Raw genomic sequence first — 15,163 nt, forward strand, 5'->3', positions numbered from 1 at the left:
ACACTTAGAGCCTGATCACTTTATTTATTCTGAATTGAATTCATTGGCGTTATTTTAATTGAAAAAGAATCAAGTAACAGTACTTCTGCTTGAGTAGGATATATCAGTACTCTTTACACCTCTGGTTATAGGTCTGTACAATATTATTTATTGTATGAGTGGGGACAAGTTAATCTTATTTTATATTGTGCATTTTTGGAATGTCAGTGCTAAATAAGTATCATATTTTTAATTTATGCAATTGCAATGTTTTAGTGGTTAGTACAAAGTCAGAGCCATAAATGCAATAGGACTAATAATTTACATCATTTATTTCGGTGTTCCAATTTTCAGCTTTGGCTGGTACAAGCAGCACTGTCTATGATAAGTGCTGAAAACATAGAGCCGGAGAAGAAGTGATCAGCCCTCTGCAGACACATACTACTCCCTGGTCGTCACGTCACTGGAGCGATTAAGCGACCAAAAAGCGCAACAATGTTCAAGCGACTCATCACGGGCAATTTAAGTAACTGTAGTTGCTGAAGTCACGTTTGTTGTGAACCCATCTATACTCATTCATTTCACCTGTGTGGCAATAGTGCAACAGAACCTTAAATATTTGGAACATTTTTTAGGAATGCACCGAAATGAAAATTTGTGGCCGAAGCCGAATAAAATATAAATGCTTGGCCGAATACCAAATATCGAATGCGTTTGTTAAGTTTTTCACAATTTTTTTAATAGTGCATAAATAGCCTAGAATACATTTTTAGACATGTTTTTTAAAGAAAGTAAATGTTTGTTGAATATTCTGACATTTTTTAAATATTCCAGTAGCCTTTGCTTTTCATAAAAGCACAACAAAGTTTTTCCTTTATAATGGTCCTTCAAATAAAACAAAACATGTATTAAAAAATACTAAATTAAAGTGTATAAACGCACAACAAATGAATTATTGTCCTTCTGGCACAAGTCTGCATAGCCACAGTAGATAGGCTAATAACGTAAACCTAGGGCCCTAAAAAACTGTTTTATTTTCTCCCAAATTCTGTGTTTTCCACTTTATTTTTTAAAATTCCAATTATTTATTTTTATTAGAAATATTTATCTTTTATTTTTTTAAAGAAATGATTAGTTTTTAACTCCTGTGGGGAAACAAAATAAATACTAATAAAAAAACAAACATAATAAAACAAAAATGTATGTCAAATATAAAGTAAGTTAACAATTAAAAAGTAGATATAAGTTGTAGTGACATGGATTATTCTGACTGCTCCTTTTTAATTATTTATATATCATATAAAGATGTATGAGAACAACATTAATGTCACCTGACTTCCTCTCAGGGATCAATAATTTACTGAATCTGATCAGGTTTATTGATTAAGTTTTGATCAACTTTGTTTAAATTAACCTAATTTAAATAATCCTGATGACATCATTCCAGACCGTAATGATTAAAAAAAGAAGCAGTTGTTTCACCACTAGGGGTCAGAATATTTGACAGTATCAGAAGTCATCATTAAACTATGATGTTTCAGACTCTACAATCCCTGGTATTGATGGTCTCGTCCCATGGATCTTCTGTAGCTCTGATGAGATGTTGTTAGAATGTAACATTCTCATAATGTTGTTCCAACTGACTTTTATTTTGTAAACAGGAAGTTCCCACTGAAACGGTTGTACTTGAGGTAGCTTGCTGACTGTAAATGTGTACCTACTAGGCACTGACAAAAGGCTGGAATAAAAAGAACTAAAGGACAACATGGACTGAGTTATTCTTTGTTATCCAGACACAACAGTTCAAACACTGAGCAGGGGAAGATGATTGAAGCTGATCACGTTCTCACGGAGCACCGCTGCACTACACAAAAGACGAACAGAGCTTTACAGGCACAGCAAAGTTAAACGGGCACTGGTGGCTCTATATTTAGGAGTCAGCGATGATTTGTGTTGTTTATTGCAGCCTGGACAGGGCAGTGCACCCACTAAGCGGTCCCCGGAAACATTTCCCCATAAAAACGTTCTTTGGCGTTTCATGCCGATTCTGTCCATTTCCGTTTTAACTGGTCGATTCCGTCCGCGATTCCGTTAACGTGGATGTGCCAGTATGTCAAGCCCCAAATAAAATGCTTAAGAAATCTGTGCGTCGGACACCGCGTTACTGCACGTTGTTTGATTGCGTCACACGCTACTATTAGGCCTTGCTTTTAACTTACTCCACCGAAGGCCGAATGTTGCCTTTTTTGATATATTCGGCCGAATATATTTGGTTACCAAATATTCGGTGCATCCCTAACTTTTTTATAAAAATCATAATGATATGAGCTTTGTGTGAGGTCTTTGAATGTGGTAGTCAGCTAGTCGGTGTCTGTGCTGTCATATCTTACCTGGTCGAGAATGTAGTTTCCAAGAGTCTCTGCAGCCACTTTATTGAGCTCAGTGAGACACTGAGAAGCCTGCTGCAGCCTGCAGTCACTCTGTCCACCACTCTATACACACACACAACCAAAAATATCTCAATCAGAACTTAACTGGAACTTCTGTGAATGTGAAACATTGAATGAGTTGTGGAGGTCTGACTGACAATCATGCATGCGAGTAGCTCCTCTGTCCCCAGCAGCCTGAAGCCTTTCTCTGGGTGTTGTTTCATGTAAGTTTTGGCCCAGCAAGTCTTTCCAGAACCAGGAAGTCCTACCATTAGCACCACCTGAATTTCCACAGAGGTTACAATCAAACAAAGTGTTTTTCAGAAACACAGCTGAGAGAATTGAGCTGATGACCACATTGGGTCAGAAATGCTCCCAACATGATTAAGGTGTGTCCTAAATCAAATTCAGAACAGTTGTATTATCTGACCTCACTTTGAGCTCTGGAAATTGGAGCTATTGTGACATGCACCCTCTGCTCAGGTGGGAGAGCTGCCAGTGCTGTGAACCCCGGAGGTCCTGGGTACCAGGGGGGAGCTGTGGTGTCTAGGAGAAGCCTGACCGAGCAGCTCTTACAGAAGACGTGAGGAAAAAGGGCCCGACCCTGCAGCACTGAGGGGTCCAAAGAGAAGCCGACACCCATGTCGCGACCATTCTTCTGAAAAGAGAGCTCCACTGCCCCATCTTTGGAGAAAGACTGCAGGTGCAATCATAAAAAAATACAAAGGCGATGAGATGAAACCATAATGCAGCCAAGAGGAAGACCTAGTAGGCACAATTTGGTGTTTCTAGTGATTTTAGCAGGATAGCTGGAGAATACAAAGGCGAGACAATAGTGTTCAGAGTTAAAATCGGCAAAAATGTGTGTTTTTAGTATTCAAGTGAGATGCGGCTTTCACAGAGTGAGAACTACTGTACTGTGTCTTCACACTACTACAGTTTTCATTCATTTCCCATTGATGCTGCTGTACGAGCTGAGTGAATGAAGAAGATACGGTAGTCGTAAAAGCTCACAACACAACACAAAATGAAGAACCCCACAATTAGGGATGTGAATTTTTGGGTGTCTCACGATTCAATTCCGATTCTTAGGGTCACGATTTGATTCAAAATCGATTCTTGTTTTAACCAATTCTTGATTTAAACAATTCAAAAATTGATACAATGCATAGTGTGTTAAGGCAAATTATGGCATCAAAACAATAGCTTGTATAAGATAATTTAAAAAAAAGTGAATCCGATGATTTAATCACACAGAGGCAAACTTAAGACACAAGGTAACATGCATTTGTGCTAAACAAATAAAAACTTACTTTTTTTTTCTCAACTCTAAGTGACTACAAGAGTAAGTGCAAGGTATACAAAAAAAAAAGTTGGTTTAAGAAAAGGAGTGGAGGGGGCCTGGGGGGAGGTGGGTACCATCGCCTTCTCGTGTCTGCTGGGTGGAGCCTCTTAGGGCGCTGGGGCTGCTGGCTGAGTCAATGTTGAATTATTATTATTATTATATCTAACTTTGTTAAAGGGGCCATATCATTCTAAATCCACTTTTTTAGCCCTTAAATGCATTTTGTTGTATATTTAGAGTGTTTATAAGTACAGAAAAGTTCAAATTAGTCTCTCGTCACAGTATTTGCAGCGGAACTGCCAAATTAGGACATCGACTCCAGGTCCAACACTTCGAGCAATCCGCCATTTTTCTTTCTTGCCTTTTTGCCATTTTGTCTCTGAAAAGACTGTATTAAAATGCATTTCGTGACGTTAGCTTGGCGCTAGCGTTAGCTTGGCGCTAGCGTTAGCGTTAGCGTTAGCTCACTTGTTAGGGTTCTGCAGGTTCATCATCTTTTTCTAAAAAAAAAAAAAAAAAAAAAAAAAAAAATGTGAATTTCTCTTGGAGATGAATAAAGTATCTATCTATCTATCTATCTATCTCTTCATTTTGATCTCACTCCGCTGGGTCAGACTCTGGCTCAAACATGTAAAGCTGAATGGACAAGTCTTCTGTTGTTGACATCTTGTAAATAACGTGTGAATAAACATTTTCTGCACCCCTACATAATCGTATCTCTTCTATCAAACTACAAAAATGGCCGAACAGGGTGGAGTTGAACCGAGTGTCACCTCTGCAACCTGGAGAGGGGGCGGGGTATGAAGTGTCTCATTTGCATTTAAAGAGGCCGCACCAAAACGAGTTGCTCTCAGAAGCACATCAGAAAAGGTGCCTGTGGAGCTTCATATAAACCACAACTGTATGATTTATATGTAAAAATGGAAGGATTTAAATGCATATGTCTCCTTTAATATAAATTTTTCCTCTCTTCATCCCATTGTTCTCTGGGCGTTTGCTGTTGGGTTATCACAGTGTTATTTGTCCCTGTCTTTTGTCTTGTATGTGGCAAAGAAACCTCACAACATAACACGAAAGCAGTCCGGTATAAATCCACGAAGAAGAGTGACGGAAAGGATCAGGCCTGTGAATAGATCGGGTACTGACACCAACGTTGAAATCGCTCTTCTTCGTGGATTTTTACTGGACTGGTTTCGTTTTGTGTTGCGTTGTGTCGTTCATCATTTTGTGTTGTGTTCTAAGCTTTTACGGCCACTGTAAGAAGATAAGGAAGGATGACTGTAACCAGACTAAAAACACCCGGGTCTGTAGTCAGCATTTTAGGAAGACTGATTTTAATGTGACTGTGGGGGGCACGAGGAAGCCAAAGAATGAAGCTGTACCCGTTTATTTCACATGGAATTGGTACAAACTACCTGTGCGCAGACCGAGCCTGTGGGAACGACATCCACGGATTGAGAGTCCCAGTCCAGAACTACACTTGGACTCAGAGATCTAGAATGAAATGGCTTCAAATCATGAAGCCATTTCATGATCCGAACACAGACTGTGCTCTGTGTTTTCCCAGAACACAGTCAATAGTTACACGTGGTCAACAAAGGATTAACTTGTTGTGAAAGCTGAACTATTTTAGTGTTTCTGAGGACATCCTCTCTTGTTTTTACCATTTCTTTATCAAAAGCCTTTTAACATTTTCCTTTATCTGCTGATTTAACGAATTGTCTGTAAAGGACAGAAACAATTTGAACGAGATTGTTAAAATTTTCTCCAAGATTATTGGAGAACAGTTGATGGACCTGAGTTCTCTTTGGAAAAAACAGGTTGTCCAGAAAGCCAGAGGGATTATCAAATAGCCTGACCACTCTGACTTTAGTCTCATGCCCGAACAGATTCTCAAACTCTTTAATCCCCTCAGCTATCACAATGCTAAATGCTGAGAATAACTTGAACTGGTTTTGGCTAATTTGGAGTCTTAGGGTGTTTTATTGCTATTTTTGCTTTTAATGTATCTTCCACATGGGTCCATTGCATTTCATCCTGCTGATCTGTGATACTGAAAGTTGACTGTAATTGTTTATCTACGTGCTGCCATTAATGGTACATTTGTCTTGTCATTTTAGTGGAAAAGGCAAAGTATGTCTGAACTGAATTGCCCTTGGGGGATCAATAAAGTTGTCTAAATCTGAATCTGATTACTGTGTGGTCCCTCAAAGAGGAGCAAGGACAAGCAATTTGGTACATGAATAGAGCTGGGTATCATGGCCAGTTTCATGAATCGATTTGATTTTGATTAATATGATTTTTAATTGATTAATCGTGATTCGATTTCGATTCAGTATTGATCTTTCAAATTTATTTGGATATTGATAAGATGGTTCCAAACTTCTTACTTAAGTTGGGGCAGTTTACCTAGCAGAGCTTCGTCTGCCATGTTTGCACTGAACTGAATGCACTCTCGCATGGTACTTTGCCTACGCAAGACTACAGGGGTTAAAGTTAAAAAAAAAAGCATTTGGAAGCACATTTTAACCTTGCAAAGCACTTTGAACTGCATTTTTTGGTACAAAAAGTGCTTGATAAAATAAAGTATTATTACCAATACTATATACTTAATATTATATACATATAATATTACTACACTGAACAAAAATATATACGCAACAAGTTTTTGCACCCATTTTTCATGAGCTGGGACCTGATTTATAAAACTGTGCCTCGGTAAGATCACTTCAGCTGGCGTACGTCAAAAATGAGGAAATGCATACGCAAAAAAACTGTCAGATTTATAAACGAGGGCGCAAGCTCGTCCCACGCCTCTTTCCGTTTATAAATGACAATTAACTCGAAAGTTGTTGCACGTAAGGAAAGACCTTACTCCGCCCAAACAGTGTCCATAAAAGGTCCGGCGAACACCCTTAATGAATGTTCACAAATACAAATTTCACTCAGTGCGAGGTGGAGGTATTAATTGTTGAGGTGGACACAAGCAGGAAAGTGTAATTTGGTGACACAGTGCGCTTTGCGAATGATAGAAAGGCAGATGGCGTTGTGTTGCCTCAGAGCGTCAGACTGTGACTGAGGTGAAAATGTGTATCACTCTCCATTGGAAGAGCATCTGTTCAACAGGTGGAGGAAAGAACGCACCGCAGCCTCACAGACAAAAAGCTGGAGGAAGATTGGGGAACCCCTCTGTTATAACGGAGGTTGAGGGGGACAGAGATGCACTATATGTGCCAGAAGCACAGGATTAAATTGTCTTTCCTTGTTTGAATTTATAAAAATTAACACGTAGTAAAACACGTTTGGAACTCTACGTAATTCACAATATTTAATTTCAAGTAAAACCATATTTTTCAGTCAGTCCCAAGGTGTTTACTGGTCGGTGGTGCTGGGGTGAGTGAGGCCGGGGGCTCTGCAGCCTCGTCCTCATGAGGGGGTCCTGCCTATAGGTCTGGTTGGTCTCTGTAGATCCTCTCCCTCTGGAGTCTCCCATGTGCCTCGTCCTCCAGCAGTGCCAGATGAACTACTGTGTGTCTTTGAGCATTGCGAGTGTGTTCCTTTTTATAACAGCTACAGGTGTTGCAGACAATGGATCAGCAGTTTGGTGCAATGATCATGTGATTTTAATAACATTTATTATTATTAATATAAAACTGTATTTGTAGGTGCACGCACGTCACTCACTTGGGCGTCAGTATAATTTTTTCCTCTTTTGTTTTTGCAAATATACCCTTCATACTGTATTAGATGTGTATATGTGAAATGTGCAATGTTCGATTATTTCACGCAAATGTATCAATTTCACAGAACTGTCTTTAATGTAATTCTTCTCCTGTTGGGGGCAGAGTTTCCAGTTTCTCATTATTTCGTGCGTACGGCAGGATCAGAGCTGCTGTTGAGGTGCGCACATTATCTCGCCAGGTTTGTTTTTTAAAAGTCCCAAAAGTTGCTTATAAGTGGCGTACGCTTTCTTTTTTATACACGCAGCGTTTATAAATGAAGCTCCTGAACTCAAAGATCTAAAATATTGTCTATACACACAAAAGAGCCATTTCTCACAAATATTGTTCACAGATTTGTCTAAATCTGTGTTAGTGAGCACTTCTCCATCCCACCTCACAGGTGTGGCATATCAAGATGCTGATTAGACAGCATGATTACAGTGTGGACATTGTAATCATACAGTGTGGACATTGTGGAGGATTACAAATACCTGGGAGTGGTGACTGATAATAAACTGCACTGGGGGAGGAACACTGACTCCCTCTATGGGAAGGGCCAAAGCTGCCTCTATTTTCTGAGATGGCTGAGGTCCTTCAACATCTGCAGGAAAATGCTGAGGCTGTTTTATGAGTCTGTGGTGGAGAGTGCGATCCTCTACGCTGTTGTTTGCTGGGGGAGCAGACTGAGGGTCACAGACACCAACAGACTCATCCGCAGGGTCAGTGACGCTGTGGGGATTAAAATGGACTCTTTGACAGCGGTGACAGAGAGGTGGAGCCTGTCGAAGGTGAAGGCCATCTTGGTCAATGAGTCCCACCCACTCCATGACGTGCTGGTCAGTCACAGAATCACGTTCAGCACCAGGCTGATCCAATCACGGTGCTCCACAGAACGCCACAGGAAATCATTCCTGCCTGTGGTGATCAAACTGTATAATTCATCACTGTAACCTCACAGCTTGATTGTTGTAAATATCTAAATCATATTGGTATATATTATTATTATTATCTATCCTACTTTATTTTCTACTACTGTAATGTGTGTTTTTCTGATCCCTATTTTTAACAGTCTTTTACTTAATTACACACTTATTTATTGTTTATTCTTTCTTTTGTCTTTATTAACATTTTTATTCTTTTATTTGTGATGTGTTCTGTGGCGTTAACAAAAGCAATTTCCCCCTGGGATTAATAAAGGAATTCTGATTCTGATTCTGATCATGCAGCATTATCATGCAGCATGATAATGCACAGCCCCATGTTGCAAGGATCTGTACACAATTCCTGGAAGCTGAAAACATCCCAGTTCTTGAATGTCCAGCATACTCACCAGACATGTCACCCATTGAGCATGTATGTGGTGCTCTGGATCAGTGTATATGTCAGCGTGTTCCAGTTCCTGCCAATATCCAGCAACTTCACACATCCATTGAAGAGGAGTGGACCAGCATTCCACAGGCCACAATCAACAACCTGATCAACTCTATGAAAAGGAGATGTGTTGCACTGCGTAAGGCAAATGGTGGTTATTCTAGATACTGAAAGGTTTTCTGATCCCCCCCCCACCCCCCACATCCCCCCAATAAAGCAAAACTGTACATTTTAGAGTGGCCTTTTATTGTGGCCACCCTGAGGCACACCTGTGCAATAATCATGCCGTCTAATCAGCATCTTGATATGCCACACCTTACTAACACAGATTTAGACAGATTTGTGAATAATATTTGTGATAAATTAGTCTTTTGTGTTTATAGAAAATGTTTTAGCTCATGAAAAATGGGTAAAAAACTACAATGTTGCATTTATATTTTTGTTCAGTGTATATGTACTACTATATATTAACTATTAAGTAGTTAACTATATTATTACTATTAACATGACATGTAGGCTTGATAACATCGGCATCTCACTTGCCTGGAAGTAAGCAACCGCACACTCAGGAAAGCGAAAATAGAAAGGCAGTGGAGTCGTTCATAAGCAAATAGGAAGTCGAACTCACAGCATAAGAACCGATGATGTCGCCTTCAGAGAAGGTTTCTCCAAACTCCTCTTTGATTCCAGAACACACTTTTATCCCCCGTCCATCAAAACAAAAGGAGAGTTCATCCTCACCTCCAGACAAAACCAAAACATCACATCAAAATGCTTCAACGAGAACAATTACAAGCAGTGATGCAGAACAGTTACCGAGCAGCAGAGAGGCGTCCGACGTAGACCAGCCAACTCTGACACCACAGAGCTCTGACGCTTTCTCGTCCTTCAGCTGTGCCCTCACCAGCCTCCTTTCTATTCTCATCTCAAAACCGACATGGCCCTGCAGCACCCCATGGGTGAGCTTGCAGCCTGACCACAGCAAAGGAAACCGTTCCCAGAACCGCGGCTGTCCACCTGATCCATCAGGATGTCCCTCAAAGTGAAGGTGACCACGACCTAAGGAACCATGAAGACAATAAAAGTATTTAAAACTTAAACCATAAAGAATATTAGAATAACTCAAATGTACGAAGCCCAGTCATCACAGATCTGAAAGAGATTGTGAACTCACTTGTATCGAATCTCACTTTATCTTCATCCTGCTCTTCTGATTCTTGCTTTTCCACAGGCAGTGGTGATTTGGCTCTGGATGAAAAGGAACCAAGCCACAATGTTTACAGGTTTGAGCAAAGTAGAAACTGAGCAGATGTTTCTTCAAAAGTCAATATGTGTGTTGTACAAATGTTAGATTAGTGAAAAGTCTTAACCAAAAAGTTACAGCTACTGCAACTTTAGTAAGGTTTGGAGAAGAGCTGGGCCATATGGACCAAAACTCATATCTCATTATACATTTTTAGTAGGTAATTACAAGGTAGTAACTGTTTTAAACAGGATAGGCTGCAAGTATCGTAAAAGTTTTGTTTAACATGTTTTACATAACGTAAGTTGAAGCATTTTCTCATTTTGCATAAAGAATGATTACTTGCATCATTTTTAGTTTTATTTAATGTCTGCAGAATAATTCTGTTTGTTAATTCTACTACAGAAACTAGATGATATCTTCAATTAGAGGTGTGGAGGGAAATATCAGTTATCAGCCTAATTTGTTGTAAAATATTGTCATATTGGCCAAAAATCCAACATTGTGCATGTCTAGCAGTGGATGTCGTTTCATTTTGATAACAATACTAGCAAGTAAAAGGGTTTTTCCTCAGACTGAAAACACTTCTTTTTAACTTTTTTGAAGACTTTGGACAACTTTGCAAGCAAAAACTGGAATTATTGTAATCTGTAATGTTTACCGAGATTGACTTCACAAATGTTTTATTCTGGTGCAAATGAATTTAAAGTCTCTTTAAAAAACAGAGTTAAAAGTATTTTCTGAATTTTACTACGAAGTTAATATCGATTGCTGTGTTTGATTTGTCTCTGCCATTGGTCTGATCAGGATGTCCCAGCGCGGTCCTTGAGGGTCACACTGCATGTTTTAGAGGTCTTCTGGCTCAAACATAATCGTTATAGGGATGTAACGATTAATCGTAAGGCAGTTAACAATCGATTCATAGGTATCACGAACATCGATACTTTGAAAATTGAATCGCAGTACTTTTTTTTAAATATAATATATATAATATTTTTAAATATTTATCCCTTCTCTTGTCCAGCAGTGTACGCGGCGGGCGGAATCTGATACTACTTTCTTTCTGGCCGCATTCCCCCTTTAGCACCGAAAGAATATCTGTAATATTACGTGAATAACTGTAAAAGTCACGTTTTTCTATTAGCTCTGTCTGCTAGCATAGCATCACTTCTTCACTGCAAGAATTTCTGCATGCCAACCGACCACTGGGTTACCAGCGCCCTCTGCTGGTCCAAACAAATATCTGCCGTAAACCAGTGAAATGACTTTTTTTTTTTTTTTTTTTTAAGTCCAATTGTTAAGGCATAAAATACATTTTCAGTTGAAAAATAACTATTTTACAGTTTTGCATTGTTTACTATAGAACCAGAATTTAAATTAATAAGCTTCTTCTTCAATTGTATTATTCCTTTATTTATTTCATTCAAGATTTATTTTTAGTTAAATTGCATTGTTTTGAATAGTTTATCAAGGGATTCTTTTGACAATGAAAAATAAAAGGAAAATAATACAGTATTTTCTAGTTTTTTTCCCCCAAAAAACAAAGGAATATTTTTCAGTCATTTTTCTACATTCCCATTTTGTAAAATAAATCGTGAGAGAATCGTATCGTGAACCCAGTATCGTGAATCAAATTATATCGGGAGTTGAGTGAATCATTACATCCCTAAATTGTTACAATGCATTCTCTCTACAGAGCTGCAGGAACCATCTAAAACAGTAGTGTCAAACTCATTTTAGTTCAGGGGCCAAATACAGATTTTGGGCGACCGTGGCTCAGGTGGTAGTGGGTCGTCTTCTGATCGAGAGGTTGGGGGTTGGATCCCAGTACCTGACTATGTGTCGAAGTGTCCTTGGGCAAGACACTGAACCCTAAGTTGCTCCCAGTGGTCGACTAGCGCCTTGCATGGCAGTCCTGTCCCACTGGTGTGTGAATGTGACAGTGATTGGGTGAATGAGCTGATATGTAAAGCGCTTTGAGACTGTTTCAGTGTGGTGATAAAGCGCTATATAAATCAAGTCCATTTACCATTTTATGTGGGAAAATTAGTAATTTCATCATTATTGTGCCCTAAAAGTCTTCTACATATAAATAAAATACTAATTATGTCAGAAATCGACCATATCTAAGCAATGAGTGATAGATATCAGTACCAACAAGATCTTCATTTAAATTTCCTAGATGTTGTGACCAATTTCTATTTAATTAAGGGAAATACCTCATAATTTCAGGAAAATTTAAGGATTTTGTAAAAAATGTTAGTTTTTTTCCCCAACTGTTTAGCATTAACAATGACTGTAATTGTGCGATATAAGCACCGGGAAAACTGTGAACCCCTAGTGCAAATATTGAGTTTCATTTACACCAGGGGTCACCAACACGGTGCCAGTGGGCACCACGTAGCCCGCATGGACCATGTGAGGGGCTCTCAGGAGCTCTAGTCACCAATGACCTCCATCTAAAATCTGATTTACTTTCCAGGATTCAAACTCACAAAGATAAATACGTATGACTGATGTAGTTATTATTGAGTAAATACTGCTGATAAAGTTTTTACTTTCTCCTGCGGGCCGAATTGGAAGCTCCAAAGTGCCAGATTTGGCCCTCGGGCCAAGCGTTTGACACAAGATCTAAAACAGACATGACTTTAGTCCTCTATGCACAGGTTTGGACCCCTGTAGTCTTATTTACCTCTTGTATCTGATCTCTTCTTTGAACTCGTAGAAGGATCTCCCCCTGACCACCGTGGGTTCCTGTAGCCTACCGGGCTCTCCGCCCTCCTCCCCCGCTGGCAGAGCCTCACATGGCGCCTGAGGGACTGAAGGGGGACCCGGGTCATGGTCGGTCTGTGTGGCGGCGTTGGTCAGCTGTCGGCTTCGGTCTGTGGAACATATCGTTCCTACGCCAGCCTCTGTAAGTGTATGGAGACTGTCAGTTGTTTCCGTCAGTAGTGTTTGTTTATTCTCCGTTGGTTTGGACTCGTCCTGTCGGTTGTATGCCTCCTCCTGAGCACTGGACCACAGCCGCTCCACCAGCTCAGCCTTCAGTCCTCTACTATCCAGGCCCAGCTGGTTCAGTCTGCAGCGCAGCTCCACCACCTTTAACTTTTTAATGTCTGCCAGCCTCATGGTGACTGACGAGCTCCTCTGGAACTCAGAAATACTAACGCACGCCTGTTTACAGACAGATGGTACAGACCATCTATGGCGTACAGACCATAACAAGTTTAAGACGGAGTCCCGCGCTCTGATTGGCTGTGGACTGGTTCCTCTTCTTCTTTGTGTGTTTTTGGCGAGTGGCACCAAGTGTTGCAGCTGCATATTGCGCCCCCTACTGTATCGGAGTCTAAGAGGACCCATTAGACTAAACACCTTCCCACCTCTAGTTTTGCTGTCCCTCTCCAACATATCCTTCACTTCCTCCCACGACAGCTCCTTTTCTGCTCCTTTCACAATGACTTTGATCTTTTCGGTTTTCTGTTTGGCCTGCTCAGTACAGTTGATCACGTACGCTATAAATAGGACTAGTCTATCCTAAGAAATGTTCCAAAGGTAACTTCCTCTCCCTGATTGATCATCAATATTAGTTTTTTCCCTCTCCTAATGCGCTGCTTGCTTTGCTTCTGTTACCATTTTTCCAATAACCTCCCTCTCTTCTTTCCCCTTCTGAACTCTTTTCACAGCCTCTGCATAGCTGATGTCATTAAATCTTTTATTTTTCTCTACTTCCTCTATTTCCTTCCTCACCTCACATTTCCTGTCCATTACTCGATGTTCTCCTCCACAGTTACTGCACTTCAGCTGCACGTCTTCACTACACTCCTCCATCCTGTGATCCCACTACACTTTGGACACCTCTGTCTCCCTCTGCACACTGCAGCCACGTGTCCAAACCTCTGGTATTTGGAACATCTGAGTGGGGGTTACAAAAGCCGTCACTGGAAAGCTCATGTATCCAATCATTCGTTTCTGAGGTAGCACCACTCCTTCAAATTCAGTCAATATCGATCTACTTTCTACCCTTCTTCATTTCTGAACAGCCTCTTTATTCTTTTCACTCCTCTTATCTCCTTCTCTAATGTGTCCAAACTCTCCTCAAATCCAACCCCAGATATTACTCCTCTTGATACTCTGATCTCTCCAATCACAAACCTATCCAACACCTTAGTTCCACACACATTCCTAATTCTCATTGCTTTATCTTTCTGTACTTTTGTTTTACAAACAATCAGCAAACTCCCTAACAAACCTTACCATTTATTTCTCTCCCACTTTAGTTTTTAACTCTCGTTAATCCAAATGGACTGCACCTCAACGCCTCTATGTCGTCTGACTAAAGTTTTAACATTACCTAGAACCGAGTTTCTTACTTTTTCCTCCTCTCCACCCTTTCTCTGTCTTCACTACTGCTTTCCTCTAACTCCCTTTTTTTTTCTTTATTCCTGCTGTTCCATCATTCCTCACTGGGTTTCCATTCCCTCCTTTTCCCAATAGAGACCACTCTAAGTTTGATCTTCCTTCCCCATCCTCTGTCCGTGTCACCATATTTTCTATTCTTCTTCTTCTTCTTCTTTTTTGAGGTTTTATGGCGGTGTCACGGGCTGAGTTTACCTCTGTACTGAGATTACTGTATGTCCCTAACCACAAAAATAAATTGTTTCTTTTAGCAAAAATTCATTTTTCGGTAGTGCGCATGTGCGTGCATGCTCATATACAATCTCAGTACAATGTGAAATCAGATGACAGCGGTTAGCAAACTATAATACACCTTTTCGCCTGACGTCAGCGCTTAACCAACCAACTAACCAACGCGCGCCGCCATTTTAATTGTGGTAAACATTTGCCTGACAACAGCTATTTACTGCTGACATCACTGTGGAGATTTTGCAGTCTGGCTCGTATAATGCCCAAATTCTACGTAGTATTTGGTTGTCATAACGACGCCTGGCTGAAGGAAAACATAGCTTTTTACAGAATACCGACAGCAAAAGGCCAGAAACGGAAATTATGGATCCAAGCACAAATGTGCTTCATATACCCATTTATGTTTTAATTTAGGCTGTATTATTATTAT

The 15,163-nt window shown here is 40.1% G+C and overlaps 1 protein-coding gene across 1 annotated transcript in view; it reads right to left on the minus strand.

The window, feature by feature from the left end:
• Positions 1–13,350, minus strand: part of LOC114471227 (heterogeneous nuclear ribonucleoprotein U-like protein 2) — a 28,403-nt gene extending 15,053 nt beyond the window's left edge. The window contains exons 1-7 of the mRNA XM_028459878.1: positions 12,782–13,350; positions 10,021–10,094; positions 9,663–9,905; positions 9,475–9,587; positions 2,839–3,105; positions 2,567–2,689; positions 2,370–2,471 (exon numbers count right to left, since the gene is read on the minus strand). Of these exons, the coding sequence (XP_028315679.1) occupies positions 2,370–2,471; positions 2,567–2,689; positions 2,839–3,105; positions 9,475–9,587; positions 9,663–9,905; positions 10,021–10,094; positions 12,782–13,218 (1,359 nt within the window). The 5' untranslated portion in view covers positions 13,219–13,350. The remainder of the gene's footprint in view (positions 1–2,369; positions 2,472–2,566; positions 2,690–2,838; positions 3,106–9,474; positions 9,588–9,662; positions 9,906–10,020; positions 10,095–12,781) is intronic.
• Positions 13,351–15,163: the final 1,813 nt, after the last annotated feature.

The sequence above is a fragment of the Gouania willdenowi genome, chromosome 10 (genome assembly GCF_900634775.1).
Source record: "Gouania willdenowi chromosome 10, fGouWil2.1, whole genome shotgun sequence".
NCBI lineage: Eukaryota > Metazoa > Chordata > Actinopteri > Blenniiformes > Gobiesocidae > Gouania > Gouania willdenowi.